The sequence below is a fragment of the Panulirus ornatus genome, chromosome 25, assembly GCF_036320965.1.
Source record: "Panulirus ornatus isolate Po-2019 chromosome 25, ASM3632096v1, whole genome shotgun sequence".
Lineage (NCBI taxonomy): Eukaryota > Metazoa > Arthropoda > Malacostraca > Decapoda > Palinuridae > Panulirus > Panulirus ornatus.
The window spans coordinates 9,970,631-9,996,854 of NC_092248.1; the positions used below are offsets into that span (position 1 = coordinate 9,970,631).

Sequence of the window (26,224 nt, forward strand, 5' to 3'; positions counted from 1 at the left end):
CATTGCACATAACAGCTATTTTGCAATCACATCAATTCTCCCTACCCGACTAATATCAGATATACATATATTAGAATTATCAATTTTGTTCACATGTTACTGGAAAATCATTATGTCACCCTCACTACCCTAGAATATATGTTGTGATTTCATTGCCGCACTTCATTTGTGAGTAATTCGATATTGACAATACACAGTTGCTGAAATCATCGATTCATGCGATATTTACATTTGGAGTAGAAAAAAGGGGTTTTTCTTAATTTTCCGAGCTACATTACCTACTCAATACACACCAAACCCATCTAACGTAATTACCCTGTCTTGAGGTAAAAATAAGAGTCTTACCTTTACAAATAACCAACAATAAATAGAAGATAACAAGCGATGACTCCAACACATCATTAATGGGTAGTCATAAAGCCTGAAATGAAATGTCGCAAAGAAATCAGAGAACCAGCCTGCCGATATATATATATATATATATATATATATATATATATATATATATATATATATATATATATATATATATATAAGCTTTCATTTCTTTTCTGAGCTTAGTACATTTGTGATCAGTCATTAGTGGTAATAACGTAAGATATAGTTGTATTCCTCTGCATCATCAGTGGATCATGGCCGACTGAAGGTGTTTGTTAACAGTGTTGGTCGCCGCAGACGAGCGCTGGCACAGCAACAGGGTCTACTTCTCTCTCTCTCTCTACCGCTGAAGATAGGAAAGTGGAATTTTGACATTTACCTTTTGTTATCTATGACACCAGCTCTTCTACAGAAGCGCTCGTTCAAGTTCAGATCCAGTCCAGTAGCGTTTTAAGGTTTGAAGCTTTTACGATGGTTTAGTTTCTACCGTAACTTATCTAATATGCATTCAAGACCGTTTACATTGAGGGGTTTACAGTGCACATATTCATGTATTTGAATTGGGTCCCTGTTTGAATATTTGTTCACATTTGTAATTTAAGCTTTCTTTCCCTGTAGGTTGTTGATTGCAAGGACTGGCACTAGGTTTGTTGATCTCCCCACACCATTTTCCATTATAAGCTCTTATTTCTATGAAACTGTAAACTGGATTGTAAATTCAAAGCGGGGTCTAACTAAGGCTTGAATATAATAAGTCAAAAACATGTGGGTTGGTAAAATTTTTAATGTCTATAAATTGAAAGGTTGCTAATACTCGAAATGTAGAATATACATTCTTGTGTAATATTTCTGGTTTCAGTTTTTTTTCTATACTTTTTTCCTTTTTTAAGGCTGACATTTCCTGTGGTTTAATACCCTTTTTCAGTGAATATTGACCTTTAAAGCATAGATCCTCATAGTTTAGATAAAATTTCCAAAGCCACTTTTCAGGCCAGTTGTTCACAGTTTCAACCTCTTAAGAAAATGAAGTTTGAAAATCTTTGTGTCATCTGCATATACAAAATTAAGACAGGTTTGAGCGACCTTTCATAGATTATTAATATATAGCACAATTAGTTCCGGTGAAAATTTAGGAGTTATTCCCTTTTACCCAAAATTCGCTTTACATATAAGTTAAATTAGGTTTATGAATATGTTTGTAGTCAAACATCAGATAACACCCTATGGTGTGTTATTTATCTTGAATAGTCCTGTGCTTTCATATATTTTTAACTCCTAAGTAAATTATTTTTTTTACATTTTACTGGGTAATTATGGAGAATGCTATTATGGTAAAGTATGAAATTTCGTTAAAGTTAAGGTTAAGTTAGTGTTAACTTTTCTGCTTAGGTTAATTATTTTGCCATTCAGTGGCCCCATTAAGCCAATGAGAAACCCCCATCCTAATGTTGTAGTGAATTTCAGAGCATGGAAGAAATTTCATCAGGGACATTGTACAAGTATGACAGACGTAACACAACCTAAGCATAGGAATTTCATGTACCTGCCTAATAAGGAAACATGGTTTTTATTATTCATTAGATATAAATGCATTGATAAAGCATAGGGTTTATCATTATTTGTTGAGAAATGAATATGCATCATTAAACTACAATTTTTGCATTATTTATCACTGCAGCAACCATTATATAGCAATTATTTTACTTTAGCTACTAACTGTTTCATATACTTGTGCAGTTGGTGAAGTTCCAGTAATTTGTAACAGCACTGGCAAGTGGAATGCATTTCCAAACAACTCCCTTCCAAATTTTAAAAGGAAACAGACGAAGATTGGCCCATCCACTCATATACACATGTATATACATAAACGCTCATACACACAATACATACATATACATATCAACGTATTCAGACATATACATATATACACATGCACATATTCATACTTGATTGCCTTCATCTGTTTCTGATGCTACCCTGCCCCACAGGAACAGATGAGTGTAATCCGTAAAGGAAGCTACTTGCCTGGCTCCTCCTGTTCCCAATTTTAAAAACTGAAAAACAAGGAGGGAAGGGTTTCCAGCCCCTTGCTCCTTTAGTTGTCTTGTATGACAAGTGGGGAATACAAGGTTAGCAGTCTTTCTCCCCTATATCCAGGGATAATGTATATTTATACATTCATTTTATAGGTTTGATTATTTTCTTATTGAATCCTTTGGGATAGAGGAGAATAAATACTACCCACTTTCATCTCCTGCATGTCATAGAAATGAACTAGAGGGTTGGAAATGGAGGCTGAAAATCTGACCATCATTTATGTAAGAACAGAAAGGACTCATACAAGAATTTTTCTATGGAGGCTTGTCACCTACTATTGATGCAACCTTGCTTAGGCAGTTTAAGGCAAAAAGGTGCAAAAAATTATTTGCAAGAAATATTTTGAGTGATCTTGTCAGTTTTTATTTGTAATACCCAGTAAATAAGTTATTTGCCTTGTTAGTTAACTCCTTTTTTTTGTAACAAATCATGATATGTTTCAGGGGACAGAATGGTTTACACAGATGCACATCGATTTTTTCTTCAAATATTGACTGCACGGCGTCTAATTCTTGCCCCAGAAGTCAAGAACACATATGAAAAATGCTGTGCAAGATTTAATGGTAAGATTTGTATAATGTGGACTATACATTGGATTACATCTTTATAAAAGTGAATCGGTTTTAGGGATCCTTAGATGATTTTGTAAATGACCTAAGTGAAATATCAGATGACAGAACAATAAACATAAATCTTTATTTTAGGAAAAAATTATGACAGACTATGCATATGAAAACTTCACAGTACTAAATCTATCCATTAATGGGAGTGTTTAGGATTACAGAGATAGAATAGTGATTAGACTAAAGTTTCGTAAATGAAATTAGCAAAGCCGTCCCTAACTCACTAGCTATCTCCTTTAATTATAGTCCCTCCCCATTTACACTGAGCGGATCTTTTAAGGCCACATGCACCTTCTTTAGGAATATATTTTCTAAAAATGTGATCCCTGCCTGCACTGATAAAGGAATGGGTTGCTGAGTTTCCCCGGGTAAGTATGCTGCCTCTCAGTCTTGTGGTAACACTATCTGTTTGTACTTTACATATCTCTGCAAGATTTTATGCTGACTCTAAGATACACTGATTAACTGATATTTTACTTTTAAATTCATATTCATATCTGTTGTAGTTTGATAGATGTGAACATTACACATTTTTTCGCTCATATTGATAATGCTGGTAAATGTTTTTCAATCCTCCATTCATCTGAAAATGTTTCATGTGGGTAAATTAATGCTTTTTTGCTGTTCATTTGAGCATTAAGTCACTTTGATGGGTCTTATTTGTATTTTCAAGAGTTTCACACTATCATAGAATTTTGGAGACGTAGTTGTTTGACAGACAACCTAGTGATTATTTACTTGCATATAAGTAATTTAGGGAATCAGTGATGGATTGCGCAAAAGATGCTTGTGGCATGAGAAGAGTGGGAGGTGGGCTGTTTAGAAAGGGTAGTGAGTGGTGGGATGAAGAAGTAAGATTATTAGTGAAAGAGAAGAGAGAGGCATTTGGACGATTTTTGCAGGGAAAAAATGCAATTGAGTGGGAGAAGTATAAAAGAAAGAGACAGGAGGTCAAGAGAAAGGTGCAAGAGGTGAAAAAAAGGGCAAATGAGAGTTGGGGTGAGAGACTATCAGTAAATTTTAGGGAGAATAAAAAGATGTTCTGGAAGGAGGTAAATAGGGTGCGTAAGACAAGGGAGCAAATGGGAACTTCAGTGAAGGGCGTAAATGGGGAGGTGATAACAAGTAGCGGTGATGTGAGAAGGAGATGGAATGAGTATTTTGAAGGTTTGTTGAATGTGTCTGATGACAGAGTGGCAGATATAGGGTGTTTTGGTCGAGGTGGTGTGCAAAGTGAGAGGGTTAGGGAAAATGATTTGGTAAACAGAGAAGAGGTAGTAAAAGCTTTGCGGAAGATGAAAGCCGGCAAGGCAGCAGGTTTGGATGGTATTGCAGTGGAATTTATTAAGAAAGGGGGTGACTGTATTGTTGACTGGTTGGTAAGGTTATTTAATGTATGTATGACTCATGGTGAGGTGCCTGAGGATTGGCGAAATGCGTGCATAGTGCCATTGTACAAAGGCAAAGGGGATAAGAGTGAGTGCTCAAATTACAGAGGTATAAGTTTGTTGAGTATTCCTGGTAAATTATATGGGAGGGTATTGATTGAGAGGGTGAAGGCATGTACAGAGCATCAGATTGGGGAAGAGCAGTGCGGTTTCAGAAGTGGTAGAGGATGTGTGGATCAGGTGTTTGCTTTGAAGAATGTATGTGAGAAATACTTAGAAAAGCAAATGGATTTGTATGTAGCATTTATGGATCTGGAGAAGGCATATGATAGAGTTGATAGAGATGCTCTGTGGAAGGTATTAAGAATATATGGTGTGGGAGGCAAGTTGTTAGAAGCAGTGAAAAGTTTTTATCGTGGATGTAAGGCATGTGTACGTGTAGGAAGAGAGGAAAGTGATTGGTTCTCAGTGAATGTAGGTTTGCGGCAGGGGTGTGTGATGTCTCCATGGTTGTTTAATTTGTTTATGGATGGGGTTGTAAGGGAGGTAAATGCAAGAGTCCTGGAAAGAGGGGCAAGTATGAAGTCTGTTGGGGATGAGAGAGCTTGGGAAGTGAGTCAGTTGTTGTTCGCTGATGATACAGCGCTGGTGGCTGATTCATGTGAGAAACTGCAGAAGCTGGTGACTGAGTTTGGTAAAGTGTGTGGAAGAAGAAAGTTGAGAGTAAATGTGAATAAGAGCAAGGTTATTAGGTACAGTAGGGGTGAGGGTCAAGTCAATTGGGAGGTGAGTTTGAATGGAGAAAAACTGGAGGAAGTGAAGTGTTTTAGATATCTGGGAGTGGATCTGTCAGCGGATGGAACCATGGAAGCGGAAGTGGATCATAGGGTGGGGGAGGGGGCGAAAATTTTGGGAGCCTTGAAAAATGTGTGGAAGTCGAGAACATTATCTCGGAAAGCAAAAATGGGTATGTTTGAGGGAATAGTGGTTCCAACAATGTTGTATGGTTGCGAGGCGTGGGCTATGGATAGAGATGTGCGCAGGAGGATGGATGTGCTGGAAATGAGATGTTTGAGGACAATGTGTGGTGTGAGGTGGTTTGATCGAGTAAGTAACGTAAGGGTAAGAGAGATGTGTGGAAATAAAAAGAGCGTGGTTGAGAGAGCAGAAGAGGGTGTTTTGAAATGGTTTGGGCACATGGAGAGAATGAGTGAGGAGAGATTGACCAAGAGGATATATGTGTCGGAGGTGGAGGGAACGAGGAGAAGAGGGAGACCAAATTGGAGGTGGAAAGATGGAGTGAAAAAGATTTTGTGTGATCGGGGCCTGAACATGCAGGAGGGTGAAAGGAGGGCAAGAAATAGAGTGAATTGGAGTCATGTGGTATACAGGGGTTGACGTGCTGTCAGTGGATTGAAGCAAGGCATGTGAAGCGTCTGGGGTAAACCATGGAAAGCTGTGTAGGTATGTATGTTTGCGTGTGTGGACGTGTGTATGTACATGTGTATGGGGGGGGGGGGGGTTGGGCCATTTCTTTCGTCTGTTTCCTTGCGCTACCTCGCAAACGCGGGAGACAGCGACAAAGTATAAAAAAAAAAAAAAAAAAAAAAAGTTGTATATATTATTGACATTAATCAGTTGGAAGCAGATAACCAGGATTTTATTAATCACTTGCAAGGCTTATATTAGTACTTGTAGCTCAGTGTACGACTATGTTTTTCTTGTGGGTTTTCAGTTAACAGCCAGTGTTGCTCCTCAGTCTGTAACCATGAGTATGCATTTGAGCTTGGTTGATAAAATACTTTAAAAGATCTTTTTTAAAGTTTATTTTTTGAAAGCATCAAGGGTGTGCCCATAAAGCTTCTTGCATATTCTAGTATTAAGTTAGGAAGACTTAGACTTTGAGTATTAGTGCTGTTTCTGTGATGCGTAGCCTTGCTCAGGGATGATACCGTCCTCTTTGAAACATGGATGAAGCCAGCTGTTGAGGCAGACTAGAAAACCTGAATTTTTTAACAAAAACGTTAGTTTTATTTTTCACTTTATCGGAGGTAATTAATGCTTAGCCATTACACGATAAAAAAAAATCATATATCTAATTCTGTATCAGCCCTCTGGTTCTAACATTTTTTGATATTCATTTTTTATATTTCAGTTCCATCTGATAATTTACAAGAGTTTATTCAGGAAATCAACCAAGAGCTTGAAGCAATGCACTTGCGAATCCGAAAATCTGTCCAAGAAGATACAGCAACAGATACTCAGTGTTTTGTAATTATAAACCTACTCAGTGGTGAAGCAACAAGGTTAGTTTATTTCTGTAATGTATCTTTAAACCTATCCAGTGGTGACATATTGTATCATCTTTAAAGTATCCTAATGTTTTGAATATGTTTGGGCAAAATGTGTCATGGTTATGATTATTGATTTTAATGAAGATACTTTGAGTTGGATAAAATTAGATACATTGGAAGCATTTGACACTATTTTTTTTCCTTCATTTGCTTTGATTTTTGGCCAACAAATACACTTGATGGTTCTAAGGGCTCATACCTAAATGTGTGGTGGGAAGGGTTTAAGTGACTTCAATCAGGAAAAAAATTGTGATGAATAAAAAACTGATTGTGATGACTGAAGGTCAGATCATGCAATCTTGAGCTGCCACTTAGTGAGGGTTAATATATATCTGACATTGATATGAATGGAGACATTGGTCTTACTTGACAGATCAATTTAGAATGCAAATTATAAATGTAAGAAGCACTTTTATCAGTGTGGAAATCCATTTTTCACTTAGACACACGTGAGCATGGATGATAATGCGAGTGAGTGATGATGCAGAGGGTTTGTCCCTGATCCATCCCATTAGAGTGAGAATGGAGTGATAATATATATAGATTTATGTATCAATGGAAAGAAATGAAGATCAGTTGATCTTATATGGAATACTAAGGCTTAAAGGTCTTAAATGTAAACTAGATGATGTAAACAATGTTTCATAAATGACTAAAGGTGTGTTATGTCTTTCAGGATGGCTTCAACTTTAAGCCAGCAAGAACTTGCCCTTTTTAGGTGCATTATAGAGAAAATAGTCCAATCTGATGATGGACAAATACCAGAAATGGAAGCCATAAACATAGGTACTTTTTTAGAACCAAGAATGAAGACGGGTGACTGTGAGGAAGTTGTAGAACGCCTTGTACAAGAAAAATGGCTTCTTTTGGTGAGATTGGATTTATTTTTAAAGAATTTTAGTCAAGAAAAATTGAATTATTGGGAAAATGACATGTATAACTGAAAGATTAAAGTCTGTAAATTTTTTTTTTTTTTTTTTTTTTTTTACTCTGGCATGTTCATTAGAACCTGAAGTATATGGTTCGAGGTGTAAAAGTTCAATCTGTGCATAATTTATTCCTTGAAATAAAGGATACAGGCAAGGCAAAAGAAGAAAATTGAATATCTACATATGTTGTTCACCCTCCCTTTAGGTCTGGTTGATAAATGAATTACTGGTGTATACCCTAGATTTGGACCAATGTGTCCATAGCGCCTTCAGATATTTAAGTCATAGATTAAGTTAATGAGGTTATGTCAACATTTCTCACCATGACTGATAATTATAATCTAGTAAGGAGGCCAAATGTATTGTTAGGCTTGTAGATTAACTTAGCCTCAGACACCAACAGTTTCTTATGTTTTCAAGAACACAGGATAAACAGGCTGTCTACAGAAGGAACCATATGTATCACAAGAGTTTTGTGATCATGAATTTGAATTAATTTTATGCCGTTTTAACAATTGCATGTTTGAGGAACCATGTAACCGATTTCTGAAATAGAGAGCTGAGGGTTAATAAAATTCATTGAAACTGAAATAATAGGTTGCTTAAGCCTTGAAGCAGTATGTTGCTCACCTGAAACCATTCTGTGGATAGTTACTTATTGCCAAAAGCTAATTTGTGGTTAACCTTTGCACTATTTGATTAGGTATGCACACTGAACTGTTTTTTGGAATGGACACCCGTATATGAAAAAATTTATGGTTATTTTCAGAACACATCTTGATTATATTTGTGATTATATTTGCGGGTTCAGTATTTAGAATTAAAGTAACCATTAGATGTCAGCAGGGGCTCAGCTAGTATCTCTTATTGAATTAATTCATAATTCTTACTGCATGTATGAAAAACCAGTCTTTTAAAATGTGCCAAGTTATAGTTATTGGGAAAGACATGAGAAGGTGGACAGCAAAGCTTTGAGGTGTAGGGAAGAAACTGTTATCAGAAAAGCCCACCCTTGAGTTGCCAATGGCCACACAGTAATCATGTATTGCAGCAACTTGCCGAGTATTGTGTTGTCTAGCTAGTGGTGGAGGCGCACAAACAACCAACACTCAAGAGCAAAAAACCAAAGTATTACCTATAGAAGTGGGAGTTAACCAGCATTTTAGCATAGGGCAAGCAGGTCAACTTTTGGAGTTAGCCTGGGAGAGTTTTGAAACTGGACCACTTTGGATGGATCAGTCCTTTGTATAAACGGAGCAAGTGTTCACAAGTAATTGCGACATCAAAACAGGACTCCCAATTTCTTAAGAGGCAACCTTAGCTATTAATACCAAGTAATGCCAAGTATGTTCATCAAGTTAAGAGGTAGAACTAAAGAACCGTCAGTGGAGACGAAAAAAAAGAGGGGGGCATAAAAGAGAATTTTCCTCTAAGACATAGTTTCTTAGCAAGGAAAGAAAGGTGTACACATTAGAAAAAAGTATTTGTATTTTATTTTTTCTGATCGTACAAATATGTTATCATCAGTCACATAACCAATGATGGAGCTTTGATACTTTGCACGAAAATCAAGAATTTACTTGAAAAGGTTAATTTTTAAAAAATTAGTTTTTGGTAAGTTCAGAATTTTAATAGTTTTGACTTCACTACTTTCTAGAATTAAAGTGACTTTATTCCCTTTAGCAATAGGTCTTCTATGTTAGATAGCTTTTCATGAGTTGTATTGTTTAACTATTTTCAGCTATATTTCCTTTCAGCATATTCAAGAAGAAAGGATGCTGTCTTTAAGTGCTCTCACAGCATCAGAATTACAGGTCTACTTAGAGGAATCATATCCAGAATCAGTTCACAAATGCTTCTTCTGTAAGATTTTGACAATTAAGGTAATATCATTTGTCTATGATTATGTTTATTTTTTTAAATACAGTTGTTGCTGTGTGTGTCCATTCCCGAGTGTCTGATATGCCTTACTTTGCAAAGCATGAACCTGCTTTAAACATCATGGTTTTTACATGTCACTCAGAGTTCATTAATTGTAAAGTTCTTTTTACAAATACACTTCCTCAATCTTTTTTTCTCTGAATTCTTTGTATATATCTCACTTCATTTCACGTAAAGGTCTTAGATATTAATACCTCTGCGACACTCCTTAAATATTATTTATTTTTCTTGTTGCTTCTCCCTTATTATATCAGGTACAAATCAGTTATGGCTTTATTTGCACACACCCACTACAGGTGGTATGTATAAAGCAAAATACTGAATCCAAGCTGTTCCACGGTTCACCTTTAACTACTTCATGTGCCCATGTTCAGCACATTTATGGCATGTTGCCCTCACAAACCACATCAATCCAATACACTGCATTTCATGCATGCCTCTCACCCTCCTGAATATCCCATGTTCTGGAGCTCAAGGCCTACCCCATTTCATCCCTCTACCCCTTTCCTAGCCTTCTCAATCCCTTCCTCTGCCATTCTCTATGTTAATGCCTCAGACAGATGAAGAAAAGCCTCATTTGGTCACATCATTCTCTGGTTGTCTTGTGTAATGCCCCTATGTACATCCAGGACTTTACAAACCTTTCTATGGTCTCTCATGGCTACTTTGTATGCCCTGGTTTGGTCAAGTGACATTATATTGCCCACTTTATATCATGTTCCAATTCACTCTCTCCTGTGCACTGTGCCTGCTTTGAGGGTACAAGTTATAAGTCAACTTTGGTGAGGCTGTAGCACTGGGAACACAGTTTCATCAAAGAATTTCTCAATCCAAAGTTCAGAATTCCCTGTTGCTGGAAGTAGCCACAGCACTTGGACTGCAGGAGCCTCAGTAAATAGGTCCTGTAGTAATTATAAAATGTATATAAATATTTATGTACATACATTTGTATGTAGGTGGGTTGGGCCATTCATTGTCTGTTTCCTTGCGCTACCTCGCAGACACGGCGATTAAGTATAATGAAAAAGAAAAAATATATAATATATTATTATATAGTTGCTGTTTCCCGCATCAGCTAGCTAGTGCCAGGAAACAGACAAAGAATGGCTCATCCATTCACATATATATACATAAACGCCCATACATGCATATAAACGAATATAGACATATACATATATACACATGTACATATTCATACTTGCTCGCTTTCATCCATTCCTATCACTACCTAGCCCACAGGAAATAGCATCGCTGTTTCCCGCGTCAGCGAAGTAGTGCCAGGAAACAGATGAAGAATGGCCCATCCACACATATACATGTATATATAAACACCCATACACACACATACACATATCAACATGTACAGACATATACATATATACTCATTGACATGTATATATTTATTATACTTAATAGCCGTCTCCCATGTTAGCGAGGTAGCGCAAGGAAACATATAAAAGAATGGCCCAACCTACCCATATACACATGTATATACATAAACGCCCACACACGCACATATACATACCGATACATTTCAACGTATACTTACATATACATACACAGACATATACATATATACACATTCCTACAAGTCCTTGGGTAAAATGAAACACGATAAGTTCCCAAGTGCACTTTTGTGTAATAATCACATCATCAGGGGAGCTACAAGAAAGAAATGTAAGTCAGTTAATATACAACAAGGAGACGTAGATAGGACACCATTTGGTAAACAAGTGATTGCCCAAATGGCGTCCTAGCTACATCTCATCGTTGTATATCAACTGACTTGTATTTCTTTGTTGTATCTCCCCTAATGATGTGATTATTACACGAAAGTGCACTTGGGAACTAATCATGTTTCATTTTACCTATGGACTCATAGGAATATACTTGATCACACGCAAAATTGTAATCCCTTCCAATTATTTATTTATTTATTTTGCTTTGTCGCTGTCTCCCACGTTTGCGAGGTAGCACAAGGAAACAGACGAAAAGAAGTGGCCTAACCCACCCCCATACACATGTATATACATACACATCCACACACGCAAATATACATACCTATACATCTCAATGTACACATATATATACACACACAGACATACATATATACCCATGTACACAATTCACACTGTCTGCCTTTATTCATTCCCATCGCCACCTCGCCACACATGGAATACCATCCCCCTCCCCCCCCATGTGTGCGAGGTAGCGCTAGGAAAAGACAACAAAAGCCCCATTCGTTCACACTCGGTCTCTAGCTGTCATGCAATAATGCCCGAAACCACAGCTCCCTTTCCACATCCAGGCCCCACACAACTTTCCATGGTTTACCCCAGACGCTTCACATGCCCTGATTCAATCCACTGACAGCACGTCAACCCCGGTATACCACATCGATCCAGTTCACTCTATTCCTTGCCCGCCTTTCACCCTCCTGCATGTTCAGGCCCCCATCACTCAAAATCTTTTTCACTCCATCTTTCCACCTCCAATTTGGTCTCTCACTTCTCCTCGTTCCCTCCACCTCCGACACATATATCCTCTTGGTCAATCTTTCCTCACTCATTCTCTCCATATGCCCAAACCATATATATATATTTTATCCCTGGGAATAGGGGATTAAGAGTACTTCCCATGTATTCCCTGCGTGTCGTAGAAGGCGACTAAAAGGGGAGGGAGCGGGGGGCTGGAAATCCTCCCCTCTCGTTTTTTGTTTTTTTTTCCCAAAAGAAGGAACAGAGGGGGCCAGGTGAGGGTATTCCAAAAAAGGCCCAGTCCTCTGTTCTTAACGCTACCTCGCTAACGCGGGGAAATGGCGAATAGTTTAAAAGAAAAGAAATATATATATATATATATTTTATCCCTGGGGATAGGGGAGAAAGAATACTTCCCACGTATTCCCTGCGTGTCGTAGAAGGCGACTAAAAGGGGAGGGAGCAGGGGGGCTGGAAATCCTCCCCTCTTTTATTTTTTTTTAATTTTCCAAAAGAAGGAACAGAGAAGGGGGCCAGGTGAGGATATTCCCTCAGAGGCCCAGTCCTCTGTTCTTAATGCTACCTTGCTAATGCGGGAAATGGCGAATAGTTTGAAAGAAAGAAAGATATATATATATTCACATGTACATATTCATGCTTGCTGCCTTCATCCATTCTTGTCGTCATCCTGCCACATATGAAATAGCGCGCGCGCACACACACACACAAGGTAGCTCTGGGAAAAGAAAAAAAAAAAGGCCACACTCGTTCACACTCGGTCTCTAGCTGTCATGTGTAATGCCCCGAAACCACAGCTCCCTTTTCACATCCAGGCCCCACAAAACTTTTCATGGTTTACCCCAGATGCTTCACATGCCCTGGTTCAATCCATTGACAGCATGTCCACCCCAGTATACTACATCATTCCAATTCACTCTGTTCTTTGCACTCCTTTCACCCTCCTTTATGTTCAGGGCAAGATTGCTCAAAATTTTTTTCACTCCATCCTTCCACCTCCAATTTGGTCTCGCTCTACCTCTGACATGTATATCCTCTTTGTCAATCCTTCCTCACTCATTCTCTCCATGTGACCAAACCATTTCAACGCACCCTCTTCTGCTCACTCGACCAACCTTTTTATTACCACACATCTCTCTTACCCTTTCATTACTTACTCGATCAAACCATTTCACACCACACATTGTCCTCAAACATTTCATTTCCATCACATCCACCCTCCTCCGCACAACCCTATCCATAGCCCATGCCTCGACCCTCCTCCGCACAACCCTATCCATAGCCCATGCCTCGCAACCATATAACATTGTTGGAACCACTATTCCTCCAAACATACCCATTTTTGCTCTCTGAGATAATGTTCTCGCCTTCCACTTATTTTTCAACGCCTTCATCCATTCCTGGCACTACCCCACCCCACAGGAAACAGCATTGCTACCCCACTTCATCAAGGTAGCGCCAAGAAAACATTAAAAAAAAGGCCACATACGTTTACTTTCATGTATTCCTTGGGCGTTGTAGAAAGTGACTAAAAGGCATGGGAGTGAGGAGCTGAAAATCCTCCCCTCCAGTTTTTACTTTTCCAAAGGAAGGAACATAGAAGTGGGCAGGTGAGGATTTTTCCCTCTAAGGCTCGGTCCTCTTTTCTTGATGCTATCTCGCTAATGTGGGAAATAGTGGATATGTACGGGGGAAGCATTCTTTGTTTCCTGGTGCTACCTCGCTGATGCAGGAAACAGCAGTTAAGTACAATAAAATATAAATATATATATTCCCCCCCCCCCATACATATATATACATATATGTGCGTCTACAAGTTGATGGGCCATTCTTTGTGTTTCCTGGCGCTGACATGGGAAACGGCAATCAAGTTATAATAAATAATGCACATGCTGTTTCTTGATGACATGGCCACACACAGAAGAAGATGAAGTCCTTTGGAGCAAGAACTTGGGTGAGATGACTCTCTTTTTCAACTAAGGATGATACATCTTTACGAAGTGTACTTTTTTCACTAGCGGCATATTTATATTCACAAGCATTTATTCTTTTTTTTATCTCCCACAGGGACACAGCTGCACTAAGTGTAGCACTGCAGTTCATAGGAAGTGTGGCTTAAAGTTTTGGACACACCAGAATAGTCAGTCTCCGGTCTGTCCTGATTGTGGTGAGACTTGGTCACATGTTGAGGTAAATCTCCCACAAAAACGTCAAAAATTAAAGAGTTAAGGTCTTCACTTTGAATACAAACTTGGGTTCCAGTTTTACCATGTATCAGTATTACTGTGAAACATGTCTTTAAAAACTTTACTACTTCGAAGATTCAGTCAGAATTAAATACAGTATCACATTATCAACTAGTTTTCATTGCCTGTGCTGTGAGTGAAACTTTCTACAAGTAGAAGAGAAAGAAATGGAACAGTGGATTGCAAGGAATGAAAAAGGGAACTGAATATATTCTTTAAAGCTCCTGGTGTCCTCAGGAAGCAGGCTAGGTCCAGTGAACACAAGCATGTCATATACTGTAGTGGTGGGTGTCTTGAGTGAGGAGAGTGCAAAGCAACTGTGCAGTAATTGTTTTGTTTCTTCAATGTGGTTGCATCTTGGGTTTGAAGGGTCTTGGGATATGTTGAGTTAGTGTTTGCAATATAGAAGGGATGGGCAATGTCCAAACCATAAATGTACTAACATTGTAAAAAAAATAACCTTTTTCAGATTTTCAAAAAAAATTACTCAAATTTCTTTACCTTCCAACATCTGTGTTGTACATAAGAGGAATTTTTCTCGATACTAATATGACAACTGTACAAGTTTAGTGAATCTTCAGTGAACATCTTTGACATATATGTTATTGAAATACAAAATTAAACTTTTTTGTGTGCTTCTGTATTTTATTAACTGCAAACTTTTCAAGAGCTAAAATTAATTGATAGTATCTAGAACACAAAAATTCTAATTACAAGATATGTAGCATTCCAAATTGCCTGTAGATGTGTGGTGACTCAACCTGCTGTGAGGGTATATTAGTGAAACTCTAATAAATCATACTAAACAGATTCTGGCATAAAAGACTAATTGCTAGGAAAAGAAAAAAATCATTTGGGAGTTTCAAATAAAGCTGTTATCAGCTTAGAGTTAACAGCAAAATCTTTCGGGATACTGGGTAGCTAACTATATCTAAAACGTTCTAATAATTAACAAAAATATGGAAACATAATTAATATTTTTTTTAAACTAGTTGTTGAACAACAAGTTACAATTTAGACAGCCAATGGTAAAATAAACGAGTTCAATTATTATTTCAAACAATCTTGTTACATGCAATTACATTGCAAACTTCATTATCTAGCCCATTTACTCAATAAATGCTTGATATATTCATCAGATATTCTTATAAAACCTGTTTATTTTCATATCAGAAATAAGTATGTTCAGTTTCACATCTTGAACTCAGCGTACACCTTGAGCATCATCACAATGCATTTCTAAATGATAAATCAAACTCATATGAGAATCCATACAATCCTAGCCAAATATCTTAATAATTGCAATATAAAACAATTAACTAAAAGTCATTATAATTACATTGGTCCCAACAACAGTATAAAGAAAAAATGTGAACTTACCAATTTATTCCATACCACAAACTCTGTTGATCTTTGTAATATAACCTACCACCAACAACAATTTTACATATAACTATTACATCCTATGAACAGACACAACAGAAGTACGTGTAAGGTATTAAGAAGAGATGTTACCATGTAACTGTATACTAAGATGAAGAGAGTTGAGACTGGTTGGCATATCTGACACCCCCCCCCCCATTTTTATGACAAACTAAATATACCCTTTAGTGGGCAAGAGCCTCTAACCTCACCATTTACAACAATGAATTCAATGTTCCTTGCTGCATACCTGCCCACTAAAGGGTTAAGAGATTTGAGTTTCTGAATTTGTACCAAAATATATTTCTAAACGAGTATGATACCAAAAGATGCTGGATATCAAATTCACAAAAATGCAGTTTTTATTGACACAAACAATAACTGCACAACATGTATGTATATTTCTCTATCAACAATTATGTATTTCCCAATGAAACTTTCTATAAACAAAAATACACCTTGGAACATGGTAGCTTGCTTTTACCTTTTACCCTTAAATAGTACATGATTAAAATATACAAAATGTTTTCAAGTTAATGCTGTCATAACATTTTAGCAATGACACAGAAGGTGTTAAAGACTAAATCTATTTAACGTAATTATTATTCATTATTATCCCTGGGGACGGGACAAAAAATGCTTCCTACGTATTCCCTGCATGTCGTAGAAGGTGACTAAAAGGGGAGGAGGCTGGAAATCCTCCCCTCTCTTTTTTTTTTTTCTTTTTTAATTTTCCAAAAGAAGGAACAAAGAAGGGGGCCAGGTGAGGATATTCCCTCAATGGCCCAGTCCTCTGTTCTCAACGCTACTTCGCTCATGCGGGAAATGGCGAATAGTATGAAAGATTATTCATTATTATACGTAATTACACAATCAAAATATCAAGTTCCAAGGTCAGCATGTATGTTCCTAATTGGTGACATACATTCTTTTTAGTTCTGAATGGGGAAAAAGACATATGAGCCAGTAACTACGTTATATGTCTAGAATTTACATCCGCAAGTAACTGCTGCTATGTTTAATGGGGCATCAAGTATGCATTATCATAGATGAGCTGAACTATACAAGCAAGATACAACTATAACTGCCAGAGCAAAAATAGCAAAATTCAATGTATTTCCAATTGTTAAATGAGTACTCACTCACTAACACATTGTCATCCCTTTCCAACACGTGGTGTAGAATGTACATTACTAAAGTACAAAGTATTCTATTCTTCCTCAAATCTCATATAATTTTGTTAGAATGTGAACATTTATATTTCTAGAATAAATATAGAGAGGAGGGTTATATTTAGAAAAATAATTGGGCTAACATTTAAACATTTCTTGAATGAAAATGCTGAACTAGAGTACTTGAAAAAAAAAATTGTGAAGCATGATCAAATAAAATGAAAAAACCTATCATACAAAATTGGATGGAAAGCAGCAGGGATGAGTCACAGAATATTTTGGCTGTAGCACATAGGTATACTCCAAGCATTATGCTACTATGATAATGTTTCTATAGTTTGATAACCATTCGTGAGAGGTAAAAAGAGGATGAAAATAATAAGATAATGTTATCCATAGTACCAATGCTAGTCCAGATCTCTAAACATACAATACTAAATATAAAACATACATGAAACCAAACTTATAACAATCATGAAATGTACCTGATGGACCAACATCAGGAAAAATATCAATTTACTTACAATTCTAAAATTTCTCGAGAAATTGATATTTCCTTTTTTTTGTGTAAAATAATTCCTTTTAGAAAAAGTGATTTAACACACCAGAGTGAATAACTCTTAAAGTCAATTATCAGTGAGTGACATTATGGTACTTACCTATCCAGGTTTAGAGATTCATATAATGTAAGGCAATGAAATCTATAACCTAGTATCTTACCACTTCTTTACTGTGTTATGGCATATTACTAACCTACTAATTAACTTACAGTCTATTCACTATTATGCAGCTCATAGCGGAGTTCTGTCAACAGGTCATTAATCTCTTCCACTACTTGTCCCAGCTCTGTTCGTAATTCCTTTACCTTGTTCTTTTCCAACTCCCCACTATCACATTCAGCAACCATTTGACGAGCTAACTGCAAGTGGGCAGTCTGAAAAAGAAGGTACAACTTAGTAACATGAGGCATTTGGACTGCCATATAAGAAATTTCCAACATTCAGCATTCCTGAATCATAGTGCTTGCAAATAAATTAAGTTTTTCCTAATATGCAGATTATGGAAATGTGTGCCTGAACTCCAATGAAATTATCATCTTCACATGGGTTACCTATGGTGTATGTATGAAGTTTCTATCAAGCAACATTTCTGATTCAAGTGTAAACACATACTGTTAGACAGATGCAGGGGTGATGACAAAATGTCCAATATACATTACATGTAATGGCAGGAGATAAACACACGTGTAAACGGAGTGCATTAGAGGCTGGAAACAATGGACTGAAGTGTAATGGTGTGGAAGATGGTCCTCAGCACCTAGATGAATTAAGGAGCAAGTGAAGGGAAAAGTTGCCACCTCTACAAGCAAACACAGGTTTGTCAGAAAGTATAGTTGTTTCTACAGTAATGTATGGATAAGAGTCTTATGCCAAGAATGCAAATTTTCAATTAAAAAGGGTGAATGTGCCTTTGATATGGTGAAGTGAATCTAAAACTGAACATAAATGGATCAGCAAGTGAACCCATAAAAACTCTGATCTGTTTATGAGTAATCAACAGTGAAAAGGTTTATCATGCCTCATTTGCAATTCTACAAGATAAGAATAGCAAACTTTTTCAAAATCAGGTCAAGTACAGCAATGATATATATATATATATATATATATATATATATATATATATATATATATATCTACACATCAGGCAATATCAAGCAAAGGTCTCAAATGGCAATCCCTAGCAGCCTGACAAATGTGTTGGCAAGATTGCATGAATCATGCCTGAAAACAGAGAAGGAAGGATTGTACTTTACTGAGATCTCCTCTTGAAACAAAAATGTGAGTACATATGTATGTAACTAATGTACCAATGACAAAAGGGGTGGACAAAACCATTCCTCTTTAAACTTTACAAAATATTTTCAAAAGTAAATGCATACTCCAATTAATTGCATCTTTCCACAAAACCTAATCATTTACTTTACACCATCAAAATTTACAATATTTCTCATTCCATCAGATTTCTTTCACCATTCACCAAATCATATCTCCTATACCCATCATTACTTGATCTTGCATCTTTCAGCAACTCCCTAGAACAGTCTTTAGCAAACTAATTTCCTAAATTTTTACTTAAATTTATCAAATATTTAATTTTGTATTTTGCCAAATCCTGATGAATTCACAAATAACCCACCAGTTCTAACTTTTTCTTCTCACTCTCCTGAATTGTAGCCATTATGTCAGCAACAGAAGTGTGACCATCAGTTCGAAGAGCCTTCTCAATGGCTATGATACCCTCAGAAATCCTCTTGAAGTCTTGTGTAACTTCATGAACAAGTTTCCTGAATGTGGGGAAATCATAGTTTGGTCCTGTGCTAAGGTAGATCTTGTGGCCTCTGAAAGACACAAAAATATCTAAATAAATATTTCACTCTTGGAATCGGTTATTATTCATCCGAACTCATCAAAGCATAAGTTTACAGTATTTTCAAAAAGTTTTCCAAAGAAAATGTCTCAAAATCTGAGGCAGATAAATTTTCTGGTTGGATAAGAAATATAAGTATTTTATAGGATAGTCCAGTGGTGTCTGCATTGGCTTCCTGGACCACACATTTCTCCATTTTAAAAGAGGATTGCCTGCATAGAACCTGAAGAAAGGCAGGTAAAACCTACCACTCCATATCAATCAATGCCACAGACCACTGCACAACCCTCACTAACCCAACCTTGAGCAGCCTCATGCATTTTGTTAACTCATTTTCCTTTCATCTGCTATAGAGTAGGCATGACAGAACATCCCTTAAAAGAAAAGCGAGGTCTTCTGCCTCATGCAATATGTACATATATATACAAGTGTATGTGGGTGGGTTGGGCCATTCTTTCGTCTGTTTCCTTGTGCTACCTCGCTAACGCGGGAGACAGTGATTAAGTATAATAATAACAACAAATAAAACAAATATGGGACATCACACACCCCTACCACAGAATGACCTTAACAGGGAACCAATCGCTCTCCTCTTTTCCTACTTGTGCACATGCCTTACAACCTTGATAAAAACATCTCACTGCTTCTAGTAGCTTACATCCCAAACCATATATATTTTGTGACCTTCCACAAAGCTATTAACCTTATCATATGCCTTCACTAGTTCCATAAATGCTACATAAAAATCCAGTTGTTTTTCTAAGTATTTCTGATACATTCTTCAAAGTAAACGTCTGATCCACACATCCTCTACCACTTCTAATACCACACTGTTGCTCCCCAATCTGATGCTCTGTACATACCTTCACCCTCTCAGTCAATACCCTCCCATACAATATTACTTGATTACATAACAACAAAATGGACTAAATATTACCTATCAGCCAGTCAGGGAACTATGTTAATTGAAGTAATTTACAGTACTTGGGAGATACTTTAATAAAGATACAATATCAAAAGTAGATGGAGTTTGATATTCTAATAAAAATATCATTATCTTCTTTCTTTGTATAGGTATAAAAAACAACTAAAACTAACAACTTTAATTGATGTATATAAACTTACTCTTCCAAGAGTCTATAACTATGGACCCTCTCCTCCTGTAGCTGGTCAAACTGGTGGATCATGGATGCAGCACTATTCTCGAGCAACACAGACTGATCTGCAAAATATTCATTAATTCTGTTTACCATGGCTTTACAGTGAAATACACCTCCCTCCAACTGCAAACTTCAATCACAGTGGAACAGCCACATGAAACTTGTCAGGGGACAAATTCATCCTCTTGGTCTTTTTCTTTATCAGTATGATCTTTTATCTTTATGACAATATAAATTCAGGATTTCTCTAGTTTACCTAAAAGAGTACACCATCATTGTTTAAATACAAACTTATCTTAGTTCTTTGCATGAAGCATCTACAAAACACTAACCAAATTCATTTTGCTAAAGGAAGGTAGCTACAAGCTGATAAACTTGCAAATATTAATTCTTTAAAGATAAGACAAACAATGAAGAAGAGAAAAACACATGAAATCATGTACTTGTGGTGTTATGCATACCATGGGTATTTCAAATATGGATTCCACAAAATCTGTTTTTATGTGCATTTGTCTTTATACATGAAAATGGTGCTATGGTGCTGTAAACTGAAACTTCAGTCTAGACTGATTAATTAAATTTTTGTGCTATGGGAGCATTTTATAACTACAGAAACCCAATTTTAACTTTAGCATTGTGAACATGGCTACAAGATGTCTATGACCGAGCTGAAAAGCTATAGGGAACTCAATCCATCCCATGCTAATGTAAATTTTCTTTGTCTTTCTTTCATACCTGATCACTATTTCCTATTTTAGTGAGGTAGTACCAGGGACAGATGAAGAAAGGCCACTCACTCACATTCACTCTCCACCTGTCGTGTGCAATACACCAAAACCCACCTCCCTATCCACAACCAGGCCCACAGACCTTTCCATGGTTTACTCCAGCTGTTTCACATGCACAGGTCCAGTCCACTGACAAAAAGTTGACCCCTGTATACTACATTGTTCCAATTCACTCTACTGCATGCACATCTCTCACCCTCCTGCAAGTTCAGGCCCCAATCACTAAAAATCTTTTTCCCCCCATCCTTCCATCTCCTATCTGGACTCCCCCTTCTCCCTCCATTTCTGCCACATATATTCGTTGTTAATCTTTCCTTACTCATTCTATCCATACATCCAAATCAATTCAGCATAATAGCCACAGCTTTCTCAATCACATCTCTCTCTTACCCTTTTATTACTTAACCCATCAAAACCCCCTACACTATGTATTGTCCTCAAACATTTCATTTCAAACAAATTCACCTTCCTCTGCCCATCCTCATTTATGGCCCATGTATTGTATTTTTATAACACTGTTCAAACACATTCACCTTCCTCTGCCCACCCTCATTTATGGCCAATGTATTGCATCTTTATAACACTGTTAGGACTACTATACCTTTAAACATACACATTTTCGCTCACCAAGATAAGAATCTCTTTCCACATTCTTTAGCGCTCCCAGAACTTTTGCCTCCTTACCCACTCTATGATTTACTTTCACTTCCATGGTTTATTCATTGCAATGTCCACTCTGAGGTATCTTCCCCTAATTATTCTTTATTCAAACTCATACCCCAACCAAAATCTCCCTCAACTCCACTAAACCTAAAAATCTTGCCTTTACTTACATTTCTCGACTTCATCCTTTCACATACTTTCCAAATCCGGTCACCAACTTCTGTAGTTTCTTACTTAAATTTGCCACCAGTGCCACATTATCAGCAAACAACTGACATACAGGTAATATTCGGGTACTAAAGATGCATGGAAATATTTTGCAACATTCCAATAATCATAAATGTTCACTTCTGTAACTATAAAACATCATTTCATGGAAAGTTAATATTAGTAGCAAATAAAGTATGAAGGCATATACATTTTTTCCACAAGTGCATTATAAATTGAATATTATGGAAAGTTGATATTAGGAGCAAATAAAGTATTAAGGCATATGCATTTTTTCCACAAGTGCATTACAGATATACTCTTATACAAGAAACCCGTGCTCCCTCTGGATGGGTACTCTGCCATAGGTGGAGGAACTGTAAGGGAGAGAGATGACTAACTAGGTTATCCCCTACAACTCAATTGCAGGCAGTGATTTATTTCTCCTAACTCTCCCAGGATATAGCCATAATGAGTAATTCATAATAAAGTGTTAAATGTCACACCATTGTAAAGTCGAAAAATTGTATGTTAAACCATCATAAGTTTAGGAGCATCTGCAGACCATTTGTATGGCTTCATTCTGGAAAGAAAATGCGACTTTTTTTCTTTTAATGTCATAAGTTTCAGTCATGACAAAAGTCTTCAATGATGTGAGGCCTTAGGAAGAAAAAAGGCCAAAGGAAATACAGAGGAAAGAAAACTGATTATCTACAAGCTTCTGAGCTGGAAAACCTGCCTTTTTTTTTTTTTTTCAAAATAGGTAGTTCATAACATGAGAAAGACATAAGCAGGTAGAATTCCAAAGCTTTGCAGTGAAGGAGAATAAACAGACATCACTACAACCCATCCACAAGCTGATACAAGATACTTACAGAAATCATCTGACCTAATGACATGTCATTGATGCATAGTCTATGTAATGGCCATGACACTAAGCATCCAGCTCATTACCAAATATCTAAAGAAAAAAAGTGAGAAGCATAAAAGTGGTATAAAGTGGTTCAAGTCAAAAATGACTTCATAATCAAGTTAACCCATTCAATATAAACTACCTGCATAAGGTTTCACTGTTACCAATTTGATTATCAACCATAAAGTGTTGTCATATTGTACTTAATGCATCTGTGGTCTTTGACAGTCACAACCTATAAAGATGACAAAGCAAAGAATACATCAAACTCTGATTGTTTGGCATTATTAATGCAAACTGATATAGATTACCTTAATAGTGAACAGAGACAGTTGGTGCCCTTAAACTACACAATCAATGGTACAATGTACCATTCATTTCGATAAGCCTACACTGGCGCATTCGTGTTCCCCTAAAAGCCTTAATAATGGTAAACTTCTTGCCTTGAATACATTAACAGTCACTGTTCCAACTGCCACTGCATGAAGCTTGCTCCATTTGTCAACAATTTGCCAAAGAAGTATTTTCTGATCTACAGTCTTCGTCGCTGTTTATAAATGCTGTGATATGTAACCGACTCTATACATAGCATAAATCAGTCATCATGGTTTAGACCCTTACATCCATGTGTGATCTTGATTACCTGAACGGGGTCACTTCTTACTGCAGGACCTCATTAAATGTTTCATTCAACTTTTCTTTATGAGGCAGAGGATATTAGACCTGCTTTTATCCTGATACTCCTGATACTGCCCACTACTTGGTCGGCTTTCTTAATCCCACATTTTCCAAATATATTACAACTGCCTTATTCAAACAATTCAATGAAATATAGGGTATAAATTCATGTAACAAACCTGTTATTGCATTCTCAAAACTACGATACTGATGTGGGAAAATATCACTCAATATTCTAGGTGAATAGCGATGTGATACAAAACTAGACTCACCTATTCGGTGATAAGAGTGGTGGAGGGGGAAATAAACCTGCCAACATTATAGCATCTGACCTAGGTGTGCAGAAATGTTTGACAAAATTTGCTTGAATGACAAAGTATAAAAACGCTCCACCTGTCTAGTTTCACTATAAACAACAAGCTATCATTCAGAGAGAAAATTAACCGATTTTCATTCAGGTGGTGACTTTACATGACCAATAACCGTAAAATCAATATACCGGTTGAAGTTTCTTGAAATGTCATATGTTTCAGGTCAATGATTGAACCCTACACCTGCGGTCACTCACCACCTTTGTGGAAAATGACCATGTGGAGGTTCATATACAGAACATCACAGGTATATGGCATATGATGAACTAGTACTAATCAAAAACAACAATATGCTCCCTTAAACATATGACAAAATGATGTATAAATACCCTTCATTTCGCTGGTGAAAGTAAGTTGACAACGGGATACCAACGTAGGCGGCAGAGACAGTTCTGACTAGAGAATTCTGGCAAGATAAACACTACGCCAGGTTCGAAGCCTTGAACCCTTAGGTGGAATCGGATCCGAGCGGGTTTCGAGACAACAGGGATAGTTTATCCCCTGTGAATAAGGAAAGAACAAACTCGTGAGTCGCACATCGATAATAGCTTTCTTGAACAATTCCCATTCCCGCAAATCTGAAATATCAGCCACGGCAAGGGTAGTAAAGTAAACTAAGTACTGAAATATTCTTTTGTTAATATATTTGCTACAGCAAATTATGTCTTGTTCTGGGAAAACTTATTCCATGCACTTGAGGGTAATTCAGGTCCTTACTTTTTTCCCAGGGAACATGGTACCTATGTTGCTCTCTCCATCTGATCCAGTCTTTCCTTGTCAATAACGCTAGACATGAAAATATAATTGTTTTAAATAATTACTGATTGAAGACAGGAAAGGCCTTTCTTGCAATGACCTATCTTACGTGGCATATATCCTTTTGTCCAGTAATTCACATTTTGAAAATATCGGAGCATACCAGTATGTAAACTTTTTTTTATGAACCCCATTTTCGTATTCATCACCATGCATGCGACTGTGAGCTAAGGCGAAATGAGCAAGTGTGTATAATCACAAACACACACACACACACACACACATATATATATATATATATATATATATATATATATATATATATATATATATAGATATAGATAGATAGATAGAGAGAGAGAGAGAGAGAGAGAGAGAGAGAGAGAGAGAGAGAGAGAGAGAGAGAGAGAGAATCAGTGCGAGGTTCCTCAGCGACGCTGTCATCAGATGATCTTCCTCCAATCAAGTCTCTTCTGTATGATGTGAATCAACGAAGCTGTACAAGCCCCCATAAAATTGGTCCTAGAGTTGTTTGATAATAATAAACATGCCTATATGAAACGGCTTACTGAATATTTTTTTTTTTCCAAGCTGACGACACAGAATCTACAAACATGCATAGAACAAAAAACGAACAGGCGTAAAACAAACATTCTTCCCATAAATGTAAAGGTATAAATTGATACACAGTCCACTAATTATTGACGATAATCACAATAGTTTGAATGGGGCTAATTTTCACTATGAGCTCGAATGGGTTTGATGCGGTTTTAGTGCTGAAATGCAACTTGGGGACAAGGAATCTCAAGCTTGAGCCATGATATAACAATATGATTTTCGGTGCATGGTCTAAACGTCTTCAATCTACGAAGAATACAGAGACGATAGCTGTTAGATTTTAAGGTGATGTTGACGTGTTCCTTCCAAGCCAGTTTGTCACCTGTAGTGACACATAGAAGCTCGGTGGACTGAAAAACCTGGAGGCAGCTGGGGACTAGTGAGACAGTGGAGAGTGGGACCAGCTCGGAAACAAAGCCGACGTGCATGACTACGGCCTTGGTTCGATTAATGGTAACGTGGTTGGCGATGGTCCACTTCCAGAGTCTGTTAAGTGTTCTGGAGGGCGACGGAGTATAGCTGTATTTACGTGTGCAAAGTTGATAAGTTAGAGGAAAAAATTAACAACCATGGATTTGCCCATGTTGTAAAACAGAAG

The 26,224-nt window shown here is 37.1% G+C and overlaps 2 protein-coding genes across 6 annotated transcripts; one reads left to right on the forward strand and one right to left on the reverse strand.

The window, feature by feature from the left end:
- Positions 1-588: 588 nt before the first annotated feature.
- LOC139757248 (non-structural maintenance of chromosomes element 1 homolog) lies at positions 589-15,087 on the forward strand. 3 transcript variants are annotated; one of them, XM_071677519.1, is made up of 6 exons: positions 589-732; positions 2,917-3,038; positions 6,642-6,792; positions 7,517-7,709; positions 9,527-9,652; positions 14,273-15,087. In XM_071677519.1, exons 2-6 carry the CDS (start codon positions 2,927-2,929, stop codon positions 14,432-14,434), a joined length of 744 nt encoding a protein of 247 aa, XP_071533620.1. In that variant the 5' UTR covers positions 589-732; positions 2,917-2,926; the 3' UTR covers positions 14,435-15,087. The 3 variants fall into 3 exon arrangements, with proteins under 3 accessions (XP_071533620.1, XP_071533619.1, XP_071533621.1); XM_071677518.1 differs by having other exon boundaries at positions 617-833; positions 2,919-3,038; XM_071677520.1 differs by lacking the exon at positions 589-732 and adding an exon at positions 1,987-2,507 and having other exon boundaries at positions 2,919-3,038.
- On the reverse strand, positions 9,246-24,739 carry LOC139757249 (required for excision 1-B domain-containing protein-like). Of its 3 annotated transcripts, XM_071677522.1 has the most exons (5): positions 24,582-24,739; positions 20,598-20,694; positions 19,242-19,443; positions 17,815-17,979; positions 9,246-10,612 (listed from the first exon to the last, which is right to left on the reverse strand). In XM_071677522.1, exons 1-4 carry the CDS (start codon positions 24,586-24,588, stop codon positions 17,818-17,820), a joined length of 468 nt encoding a protein of 155 aa, XP_071533623.1. In that variant the 5' UTR covers positions 24,589-24,739; the 3' UTR covers positions 9,246-10,612; positions 17,815-17,817. The 3 variants fall into 3 exon arrangements, with proteins under 3 accessions (XP_071533623.1, XP_071533622.1, XP_071533624.1); XM_071677521.1 differs by lacking the exon at positions 9,246-10,612 and having other exon boundaries at positions 15,070-17,979; XM_071677523.1 differs by lacking the exons at positions 9,246-10,612; positions 24,582-24,739 and adding an exon at positions 22,254-22,278 and having other exon boundaries at positions 15,070-17,979.
- Between the last annotated feature and the right edge of the window lie 1,485 nt (positions 24,740-26,224).